At 47.4% G+C, this 11,569-nt stretch overlaps 1 protein-coding gene across 4 annotated transcripts; it reads right to left on the bottom strand.

Annotated features, from left to right (window-relative positions):
- Positions 1 to 4,116: 4,116 nt before the first annotated feature.
- Positions 4,117 to 11,079, bottom strand: TMEM74 (transmembrane protein 74). Of its 4 annotated transcripts, none has more exons than XM_075743472.1 (3): positions 10,604 to 10,811; positions 10,331 to 10,415; positions 4,117 to 9,594 (listed from the first exon to the last, which is right to left on the bottom strand). In XM_075743472.1, the coding sequence occupies exon 3, from the start codon at positions 9,386 to 9,388 to the stop codon at positions 8,426 to 8,428; it is 963 nt and encodes a 320-aa protein (XP_075599587.1). In that variant the 5' UTR covers positions 9,389 to 9,594; positions 10,331 to 10,415; positions 10,604 to 10,811; the 3' UTR covers positions 4,117 to 8,425. The 4 variants fall into 4 exon arrangements, with proteins under 4 accessions (XP_075599587.1, XP_075599590.1, XP_075599589.1 ...); XM_075743475.1 differs by having other exon boundaries at positions 4,117 to 9,546; XM_075743474.1 differs by lacking the exons at positions 10,331 to 10,415; positions 10,604 to 10,811 and adding an exon at positions 10,944 to 11,079.
- Positions 11,080 to 11,569: the final 490 nt, after the last annotated feature.

Genomic DNA, 11,569 nt, shown 5'->3' with positions numbered 1-11,569 from the left:
AGAAAGGCTGAGTGAGGAACGAACAGAGGTGGGCTGGAGTGGGGAACCCAGTCACTAGGCTGGTTCACCAAGATCAATCTGTACCCCCAAAAAAATGCACATGGTATAGAGCTGGTACAGCAGATTATTTCTGCCTCCAGACAAGAGGTCCCGAGGAACAAGAAACTTCAGTAAATTCAAAGCACTAGTTGGTGCATCCCACGAAACAGAAGTTTAAAGGAAAAAGGCATTCAGGAAATTTAGCAAATCCTTAACCAAAATTAAGGAAACAAGATAAGCATATGTGAAATGTGAAAATGTAAAAGAAAAAGAAGCATTGTAAACATTGGTTTGGCTAATCATGAGAATGACCTAAAATTTAAGAAATTTCCCCACTGAGGAAATTAGGAAATTTTTTTTTTTTTTTTTTTTTTTTTGCAGGAAAACAGGAAAGGACAGCAAGTGAGATCCTGCTAGAAGAGGAAAAAAGGTCATGAAGAAGTGCTCTACATTTATACTAGAAAGAAAAAAGACAAAGAACAGGTTTTCTGCTTTGTGGGGAGGGAGAGAGGAGCACAATTGAAAATGATGCTGAGAAGGCTTAAGTGCTTCAGCCTATTATTTTTTCTTTACATCATTAAAAGAAATCTAAAACAATTCAGACTTTCCATAGACTTTAGAACTTATTAAGAACTTAGGCTGGTAGAGAGCAGAAAAAGAGGCTACATAGATACATCATATATTTTCAAATCATGTGAGCCTTATAAGATTCACCCCAGAATGCTCAGGGAATTGAGTAAAGCAATTTCACAGCCATGAGCAATTATCTTTGAGGACTGATGGAGGGTGAATGAAGTTCCAGAAGACTGGAAAACGACCTCTCAAGAGCTCTTCCAGCCATGGTTACCATTCCTGTAAGGAGGGAAAAACAAAGGTAAGGCTGTGACTTATTGATCCACAGTTCCTTTTTGGGAAGCCGCAGCAGCAAAGCAACTACTTGGTATTCTCACTATAGGCAAAGCATAAAGTTTTGAGAACACGGGGTCAGGCTGGATCAAATCAAAGGTCCATCTATCACAAAATTGTCTCAGATAGTAGCGTGCAGCAGATACTGCTGTATCTAAAACAAAGTGTAGGGCAAGCATGCACCAGCATACTGTCTCAGCTCTTGACAATCAGAAGCTTAGGGACTTACAGAGCTAGAGACTTTGCATCTTTCTGTTAATAGCCCTCCGTGACCCTTAATAGCCCTCAAGAATTACTAATCAAGAGATCTTGAAAGTGCTGTCTTTATTGCATGAAATCAGAAGATAATTCATAGAAACTGAAAATAGTCACGTACTTCCTACTACTCTGCCTTTCAGTGAGTATCTTTTTGTTCCCAGCTTGGATATATTGTTATCAAGTATACATTCATTTCAGGAATAGCTAATCCTTAAGAAAAGCAATACCAAAATGTCAGGATAGCTACTTGATATTATTTACATTCGAGCACAGTTACTCTGGCTAGTTTGTCAGAAGCTGCTTCACGTTAGAGTTGAACCAAATTTATTTTAAGCTATAAAGAGACAAAAGACAGTCTCCTGTAGATGGATACACTGCAGTTGGAGAATAGTGATTAAAGGACTTTATTTACATTTCTAGCTGATCAACATCTTTTAGATACTTCTAATGGGAAGAATTGATTTTTTTCCTCTACAAAAGGGACTTAATCAATTTTGCTTCTGGAAATGTTTTATTCAACAATAGCTAAATTTCCCTGCGTACACATCTGTCAAAGCAGAGACTATTATTGGAAAAGAGAAGCCTTTTGTGCTGATATAAAGATATCTGTTTTATTATTTCAACAGAAACCTATTGATTTTCTGAAACCTTAAAAAAAAAGCTTAGTATAATACAAATGCCTTAAATGTTCAAAACCTTCCCCAAATTCCTGCAAATACTAGCAAAATTTAGTTTGAGTTGACTTTGCTAGGATTTTTAAAAATTATTTTGTACCTGAAATTAAACTTTAATGGCATTTTTCAGAAAAAAAAAGTATTTGCCATCCCTTTGGATTAATTCATTCTAGGGGTTCTGCAATAACTAAGCTTCTTTTGCAGTGCTGGACCGTGACTTAAGAGGCCTTGGTTTCTGTCCTCAGCTCTCCAACTGGCTCTCTGCGCAAAGGAGGTAACTCACTTCATCTGTAAAATGGGGGCACTACATGCTCTATACAGAGCTTTGATATCTATGTGCAGGAGGCTTTTTGAAAACATTACGTATTGTGCCGCATGGTATTTCACTTCTCAACACAGACGGAAGCACTTTCAGTGCTGGTCTGCGGGTTATACACTGGGTGCAGGTCAATAAAAAATACATGTGTTGTTAGATTGCAAAGCCTTTATTCACAACAACGGCCAAATACCCGTGAAGTGCAACTCAGTCAATGGTAATACCTCAGTATTTTTACCATATGATGTAAAGGTACACAAATCTCTACATAAATGAGCAGAAAACTCTTTACAAGTCTTTAATACAGAAAGTCTGCAGAAGTATTTTAACTGTGGATTTGTATTGAAAATCCAATAAAAATATGCATTATTTGGCTGAGATTCTACAGTGGGCACCGCACTTAAGTTTACACAAACAAATATTAACCAGGTTCATTTCAAAGAAGAGGTTCTTGTCTTGTCTGGTTTTATACAAATTTATAACAGCCAGAATTTAATTTAGAAAATCAGGGAAGTCTCACCTCCCTGTGGTCTACAGGACTCTTGACCTTGCCAGGACTTATAAACAGGGCGAAAAAAGAGTCCCTGTGAATATAGTATATGACGATAAATCCTTCAAAATTCAAAAAGATAAGATAAAGAAGAATCCTGTAAAAACCAGTAACAATTAATTTAGTGTTTGCTTTCAGTTAGAAAGCCTCCCCGATCTTTAAGCTGATGGATTGTCATATCTATAAATATACCTACTCTCTTAACCTCTTACTAACCATCGGTTGCACACTGCAGGCTACATCTGGCACCAGTGCAATGTTACTGCAGCCAGTTTGGTCACCTCAGGGACACATTTATTACTGCTATAGCAGTAATAGCCTGAAACCTGAATTGCGAGTCAGGGCCCTGTTGTACCCGGTACTGTGGAAACTGGTAATAAGTGCAGAGAGCCTCTGCTCCACCCTGGATCCGCACCCACTGTGGCACTCCCACCCACGCCTTGATTCATGCGATAGTGGCAGGAAAGGCTCTGATCCTGTCATGCTGGAATGACAAGTGATGTTACAAGGCATAACTTTCATGGCAAACCTTCGTACCACATTTGGGAGGGAGTAGAAGTTGTCAAAACTGGTTAAGGTGCTTAACTGACATGCACTGGGGATCCGGGAGAAACAAAAAACGTAAGCCAGGAGCAAAGCCTGGCTCCCTGGAGGTCCTGCTCAGCTGCTGGTGCCGGTCCCTGCTGGCCCCACACCCACTGTGGCATGCTGGTGTCCCTTCTGGAATGCGGAGGTGAAGCTGCCACCAAAGCGGCCGTGCCCAGCCCACACCCTTCAGGAGCACCGCTCCTGCCTCTCGCCGCACCACCCGCTGCCACCAGCGCTTTCCAGGGACCCTGCGCCCACCGGTTGTCACCATAGCTGGTGCTGGGCCCGGCACCAGCTGCCGACCTGCCCTGGCCGCAGCCACAGCCATGGCCATGGTGCGGTGAGGACGTGGTACTGAAGTGGTGACGCACACGGTTATGGTTGACAGGAGCTCAACACCCAACTCCCACCACAGCACCTCCCTGTCTGCCCACTCACGCAACCCCGGCTGGTCCCATCCTCCTCCTTTTCTCTTTAATTTTTTGGTTATACAGAGTTAGGTGGGACACTGGTGCATCAGAGTTTTAAAGCCTCCATTGTCTAGCACTTTCTGACTGGGAAGGACCAGCCGGCAGGGACATGGCTGCTGGGTGAACTCGGGACGAGCTTAGTGTGCCGGCGCAGCCGGACCCGGAGCCATCTCACCAGGTGGCCCTGCTGCCTGCGTGGGCCCTGTCATGGCTCCTGGGGCTGAGGACGAGAAGCTGCCCACAGCGCGGAGGGGAAGAGCCGACCACTGCAACCACCATTCAGTGAGGAGCAAAGACGACCATGACAACAGCACAGAGCTTTATAGACCTTTATTTTTCAATCTGTACAGAACGCTGTTGCTATTATAATAAGGCATCAAACGCACTATTGAAAAGCTCACGATGGACTGTGACGTTTCGCCCTGTCGTGGGTCAAAAAGGAGTTTTACAAGATTAAACTGGTTGCTTTCCCAGTCGGTAAACTTTATATTCATTACAGACAGATTTTTAAAAGAATTACAAAGATTAAAAAACTGTAAACATATCAAAACCAGCAACAACCCAGCATAGCTTCCTAGGAGAGTCTCAGGCATTTCTGCTGCGGGGCCGGCTTTGGGCTGGCAGTGAGAAGGCAAGGCCAGCTGCACCTGGGAGCCGTGCTGGGTGCCCACGGCCCCGGCGGGGCTGGCACTGTGTGGCGACGGGCCTCCTTTTTGGTGAGAGTCCCCAGCAGGTGCCAGGCAGTTCCCAAATGGCCAGCCTTGGCCACAAATACCTAATTGAGAAAAAGAAACTGAGAAAACGGGTCACGGGGGAGCTGTTTGAACAGCAAGGAGCCAGCCGCAGGCTGCCGGCGCCTTGCCACGGCGCAGGGAAGCGCAGGCACCTTCAGCTCGGCTGCCGGCCTCCGGGTCCCTGGGGCAGGAAGGCAGAGGCCAGGGCAGGGCCCGGCCTGCAGACACGTCATGAGGTAGAAAATGGGAAAGTGTCACGGCTCGCTGTTAGGGTTGGTCAGAAATAAACTGACTGACGGCACAAATCCCAATATGTTTCCAGGGTACTCCAGGGGCACATAAAACCCACGTGGTGTGCCCCAAAGTTTAGATCCCCAAAGAAAGCTCTCCAAAGATCTATGCGACAACTTTAGCCCAGGCAACAAAAAAACCCCAAACAACAATTTTCCTCACACTTGTACTCTTAAAGCGTTTAAATTTGAGCAGGGGAAATCAAATTGTGAGGGTGCACGAAAGGGCAATTTCCCTTGGCCTCAGCCTTTGGTACCACCTTGTGCAAGATGAACGACGTGAAGGCTCGTCCACTGGGCAGCAGGCTAATACATTCATCTTCCACCATCGGCCACCAGACAGCAAGTGTTTTGGTCTCTGTCGCACTGCACAGCACGAGAACCTGAGGGTCCAGAGGTTTTATATTGCATCACCAACCCACAGAGTCCAGTAATTTGTAAAGGTATCTTCTTGGGTGATCAAAGAAATGTCCTGAGAGTTTTTATTTGCTGAACTAAACACTCGGAAGGCTTTCTGTCGCCTCTTTCGTAGCACACACTAACACCAAAATAAAGAAACTGTTAGTCCTGTTACTTAAATTTTCTTACTCCTCACACTTCTGCGGTGTATATTTAGATTATTAGGTTGACTTAAAATGCTCAGGGAAAATTTGAGGGTTCATTTAAGTATTGCAGGCTCATGATCCATGACAGGCATTTTACAAAGTGTCAGAAAACTTCTCACTTGATAATAACATACTGACAGTCAGGGGAGCATTCCCTTTCCTAGTGCTAATAATCAGCATTAAGGCATGACACGGTTCCTACAAGAAATCTGTGATCCTTACAGCTTTAGCTGTCATCTTTCCGCAATAATGGAATGTACTCCAATTTTATGCATATGTATCATTAAAAAATAAAAATAATTGCTCTCAAAACTGCCGGCCTCAGTTTTAGGGCTTCTGTCGTGTAGGTGAGTACAGCAATTCCCATTAGAGGCCTGGGCTGGTGAAAGGGTTTTCAACCCCCAAGATGTCCGTCCCCTGTCCCATGCTATCTCGCTGCCCCTGGCTCAGCACTGCTTGCCCTCCCGCTTGGCACAGCTTTCCCTGGACCTCTGGTGGCCATGGCCACGGCCAGCCCCTTCCTGTCCTCGGGGCAGGACGGGGGACAGCGCCGTCCCAGCGCCCCATCTCCAGCCATGTGGCAGGCCTTGCAGGCAGTGTCCTTGTACCCACCAGCAGGCAAAGGCCAGCTAAGGAGGAGACTTCCTCCTCCGTGTCCTGCTTCTCGGGCTACTTCCTTCCTCACTCTCACCGATCACAACAGGCTGAAGGCTTCTCCCCACATCTGGAAGCTATTCTATTTATTTACCCTAGAAATTCCATGCTGAATCCCTGATGACACATCCAGAGGGATGTAAGCTCTCCAAAGACGACTGTGGAGATGCTGACCACTGTTGAGTTCCTGCCTGCGAACATACTCCATATCATGACATAAACTGGCAAAATCATCTACTAGGGAGCAGCACTGCCTAATAAGGCTGCTCCTTTAATTACCAGATAACACTGAACTAAAGCAGCGGTTAGAGCAGATAACATCTGTAGCAGCAGCAGCTCTTTTGCAGGGCCAACGTTAAAGCCTGGGTACCACATCACGCTATTTACAGTGACCAAAGGCATGAAACCTGGAGCAGCACAGCTCCTCGGGCCCTCGGTAAAGGCACCCGTGCCAGCACCCGCGGCTGGCAAGCAGGGGGGACTGAACTAGGTGAGTGCCAGACTCAGGTGCTGCTCCTGTCTTCTGACGTGAACAGCCAGAGAAGAGGGAATGAGGAACCAGGTGACAAAATAGCGTTCCGACTTTCCACAGGAGAACCCCTACGTTTCCACCTGCCATTTGTTATCCTGAACCTTGTACTGCCACACACACACGCCCATATTCCTCGGTAAAGGCGGCATAAAGGAGATCTCCTCCCCCCCTTCTCAAAAGAACTCTTCTCAGGTATGTTGCAGAGAGAAAAAAAGGTATAATTTTAAAAATATTTGATATTCCTGATATTTGAGACTTAACTCGTTACTGATAAGGCTGTGACAGTGAATCACATGTTTCTACTAAGACTCTGCAGCCAGGGGCTGTACAGGCAGAGCTCTTCACTCATGTTTGGCTTTGGCAGGGACACATATATATATATATATCAACATACATATATATGTTAACAGGACACACACACACACGTATATGTATATGCATATATATATATACACAAACACACACGACTGTTCAGTAAGAACTGACAGTGGTGCATAGAAGAATCTTTGTTGGTTTTCCCAGCACTGCAAGAACACAACTGTGATGTTCCACAGAAACCAGCCGATAATAAAGTAAATAGCATCCATGGTACACATTTTTGGCTACTGTGCCACAGAACTGTAATTAATAAAAACATGTACCCTTGATCATCCCCTATGTTAAGTAAGTCCCATGTCAGCCAGTCCAGCTGCCTGATATTTAACCTTTGTATTTCCTGACAATTTATTTTTTACAAATAAATTGGTTTTTATTGAACAACCCCCAGAAACCTCCCTCCTGACCTCTCCTTGCCCGTTAGGAGAAGGCTGACAGTCTAGTGACGTAAAACGGAAGTTTCAAAAGGACTCACAAGATGCAGACAGCCCCAGTATAAGCAAAGCCCTGCAGCTGAGCTTGAATTTCTTCTGGCATCCATACTGAAGTGGAAGTGTTCAGTCTCAGCATCTCCATGCTTTTTTACTCCTTGGGTCTTTTGAGACTCCAAACAAGAGGTCAGTTAAGTTATAGCAGTTTTCATACAAAGACATCTGTCCACCAGGAACTAAACTTCTTTTATATGGGCCACCATAGCTATCAGAAGTTAATGACTATCAATCATTGCTAATCTGAACTGAAATGGAGCCACTGACCTCAAGCTGAAAGAGCCCTTTGTCTCCTACCAATAGCATGAGCCATATGGTTCCCTGCCCTTTGCCTCTTATTTTATATTTTAAATAATCATCACTAATTGTACAATTGTTTGAAAATATGGGAGATTTGTGGCAAGTCATGACCAAGTGGGGTTCTTTTTTCCCCTTTGCTCTCACTCAATAGAAAGAGAAGGGATCAGCTTAAAATTAAAGGATAAAAAAGCATCTCTCAATTAAATATTAGCCCAGCTATTTGATTATTGGTCCTGCTTCTTAACAGCCTACCAAGTAGACTGTTAATAATCCTGCAGGCTGCAATAATTAACAGCTTCCAAAGTGTCAAGGTCGTTCCTGTTCTATATGGGAGTAATAAGAAAATTATATAGGCAAGACACCAATGGAATGTTTTATATTAGGATAAAGGAGTATCTGAACCTACTTATCACAAATCTCTTTTTATTCAGTGGTTTTCATTATTTTATATCAGTTGCATTTTCTCTGGCACGTTTTCCCTTTACAGCAAATGCTCATATACTGCAAACATTCGATTATAGAGCTTAAGAAAAAACCATTTTTGTCAGACAAATAAACTGCATCACCAGCTATCTTTAGCCGCATCTGTTTTCTTTAATGAAGCATATTTTCCTGTAGAAATGCTGCCTTAAAAATCATGACCACACTAATTATCTATGGCAAGCACATCTTCCTCAACTAACGACAGCTCGAGCATATTATCGTTTGCACCAGACTTCATTCTGAAATTGAAAGACCCATAGAGCTTCGCAGACTCCTTGGAGGATGCAAACCTGCTCCTCCGGTACAGCTCCCCTTTCCACATGGACATCATCAGCAGGCTGGAGAGCACCACTCCCCCCAGTGTTAGGAGACACAGCCCGGCGATAACACAGCGGTCCAAGTGAGCTCCAATCCTAGCGCTCTCGTTCTCCAGCCTCTCCATCTCCCGGGCAGCCACGGTATTGGGATCCACAGTCACATCTCTGGGTACTATGTAGGAAATAATCACCAGCAAAATGCCACTAACCAGGAACAAAATGGCACTAATGAACCCGTAGTCCACGGACTTCCCGGCCGCCACCTCCGAGGCAGCGTCGTCCTCCTCAGAGACCAGGGAAGGAGAATCATGCACCCACTCGGGCAGCAGCTCCCTGCAGGAATGCTGCTGCAGAGGGGCATCCTGGCAGCGGCTGCCTGTAGGACTGGGGGGACTTCTCGCACGCTCCAGGTTTACATTTTCATCCACATAGGTGAATGACGTCTCAAGTTCCTGGGCACAGCAGCAGGCTTTCTTCTTCCCCCCATCCTCTTCCCCGGACAAGCGCTCGGGCGGGTGGCAGGGCTGGGAGGTGCCGGGGGGTGCAGGGTGCTCCTGGGGAGAGGCACCTGGCGAGGAGGGCCGGGGTGCCCGGGGGGACTCAGCCACAGGGCTCCTCTGCAAGGGCTTGCAATGCCTTTCGCAGTGCAGGGCTGCCACGGTGGCAGCTGCTCTGGGGTTCACCTCACCCCCCTCAGGCTGCTGCTGCTGCTGCTCGTAGGCAGGGGAGGGCAGGCTCCAGTCGGCAGCGGTGCCCAGGGGCACCTGCCTGCTCTCTTCGGCCAGGTAGAGAAGCTCCATGCAAGCCATCGACCTCCTCCCGGTGAGCCCCGACCCCTGGGCTACCGCATCCTTCAGCAAACGCTGCCCCTGACCCACTGAAGTGGCTTCACGGCACCAGAGCTGCTGTATCCCAGAAATCTTCTACTCTCTCACCAACGTTTTGTTAGGGACATGGCTTGTGTCAGCTGTTAAATGATTAAACAAATCCTCTCTGACATTCATTTCTTTTCGGTCTGCAAATGAAAAAGCAGAGGGGAAAAAGACAACAACAACAAAACCAAACCCGACAACCTCATGATGATACATTAATAAACCAAAGAGAAGATAACGCAAGTGTAATGCATCAGTCTTCCTCTCAACTGTTCGAGGGGAGATGGCAAACACGATTGTTTTAACCACGCATTTAAAACTGCAATCCTCTTGCAAATCCAAAATCTATTAGGGAGTCTAATCAACCTTTGACACCAATATCCAATTAAGGCAGTAAGTCATCTACAGAGCACAGGATAATCAGAATAACTGCGCAAAATGTCAGAGAAAAGAGACGTCTAGTCTTGTAGAAGCAAGTAACTCCCCCACCCCCTTCCAAATAAGGAATTTTAAACTCAGATTCTCAGACTAATTAGAAAGAAATACGCAAATCCCATGTAGCTCAATAATCCAGGATCTGTATTCTCTGGTGGAAATCTGATAATCCTATGGGAAAAGCAGTGCTTTCCTATAGCAGATCTCCAGTTTGATTAAGAGCTTTTGCAATGAAATTATGCCTCAAAGACTGATGACTCAAAGACGGATATTACTTCTCATCTGCAATTAATTCGTTATTACCCCCTTCTTCTGCGCCCCATTATCCCTCGAGGCCAATGGTCATTAGGGAAAGCCTGCAGCCCAGTAAATGTGTTGCATGCATAGAAAACACATGTGTGCCTATAGCATATACGTGATCGATAACAGACGCTGGTCACTCACGCTCTTCTCGGGACCTCAGCGGGAACCGGCCGCGCTGGGAAATGCGATCCCCGCCGGCGCGGGGAGTAGCTGGATCCACACGCAACTGTGTGACCCGAGTGACACAGAGGTTACACGCGCGCAGACACGCACAGACATACACACACACACACCCCCCCCCCCGGCAGGCAGGAGCACGCCTCCTTCTCCTCCTCCTCCCGCTCCCCGCGGGGCTCTCACCTGCCCGGCACGGCGGCTGGCCCGCCCGCCGCGCTGCCCGCCCCGCACACCTACCTCCTCCCTCCCGCCTCCGCCACCGGCGGCGCTCGCCTCGTCCCACGCCCGCGCTGCGGCCAGCGCCCCGGGGTACAGCCGGGCGGCGGCGCCGAGCCGAGCCCAGGCGGGCAGTGCCGAGGCGAGGCGGGCGGGCGGGCGGGCTGTGCCGGCGGGCGGGCGGCGGCGGCACGCTGGGAGTTGTAGTCCGCAGGCGGCGGGCGGCCGCGCCGCTGCGGCAGCGCAAGGAGCCGCGTCTGCCCGCGCCCCCGCCCCCGCGGCGCCGCCCGGCTAGGGGCTGGGGGGGGGGGGGGCGCCCGCCGCCGCCTCCTGGGTCTCGCTGCCAGGGTGCGAACCTTACCAGTCAGCCCCCTCCGAGCCCCAGATTCCTGACACGGGTTTGGAGAGTAGCTTCAATAAAGAGAGCCTTGTGAGGTTGCTCTGGGGCGTGTGTCTAGCTCGATCGTCTCCCAGGCTTTTTTTTTTTTTTTTTTTTTTTTTTCCCCCCATCATAGTGAGAGCTCACGGCTTACTCCATGGAAAGATAAAGCCTGATTCTCAAATGATCACAGTACTCCCAGAACTGAGACTTCAAGAAACGTCCTTTCTGCCGCAAGACTTACAAGAAAATCTCAGGTGCTGGCTCCACGTTGGCAGACTCTCCACACACTTTCTCAGGCAGGCATAAATGAGAGTTAAAAAAAGAGGCTGTTGCCAAAAATACATAATAAAAGGAATGACCAGTTGGTATGAACCTTCACAGACTTTTCTTGCCAGTGCTTTCTCTGAAGTGATAAACTAGGACGTGAAAATAATGTGTGGAGGAGGAGGAACTGGAGATTTAACATCGATGGGTATTGTGCTGCTGGCGAGAGACCAGGCTCTGGAGAGACGAAGAGCATGGAGGGAGGGACCTGTGGTGTGGAGCTGAAATGAGGATGTCCATGGGAAGTAGCAGTGGGCAGCACCTGCCTACATGGCTACTGG

Source organism: Balearica regulorum, chromosome 2 (assembly GCF_011004875.1).
Source record: "Balearica regulorum gibbericeps isolate bBalReg1 chromosome 2, bBalReg1.pri, whole genome shotgun sequence".
Taxonomy (NCBI): Eukaryota; Metazoa; Chordata; class Aves; order Gruiformes; family Gruidae; genus Balearica; species Balearica regulorum.
Note: the sequence above shows the minus strand (reverse complement) of the source record. Positions and strands in the feature narration are given on the sequence as shown.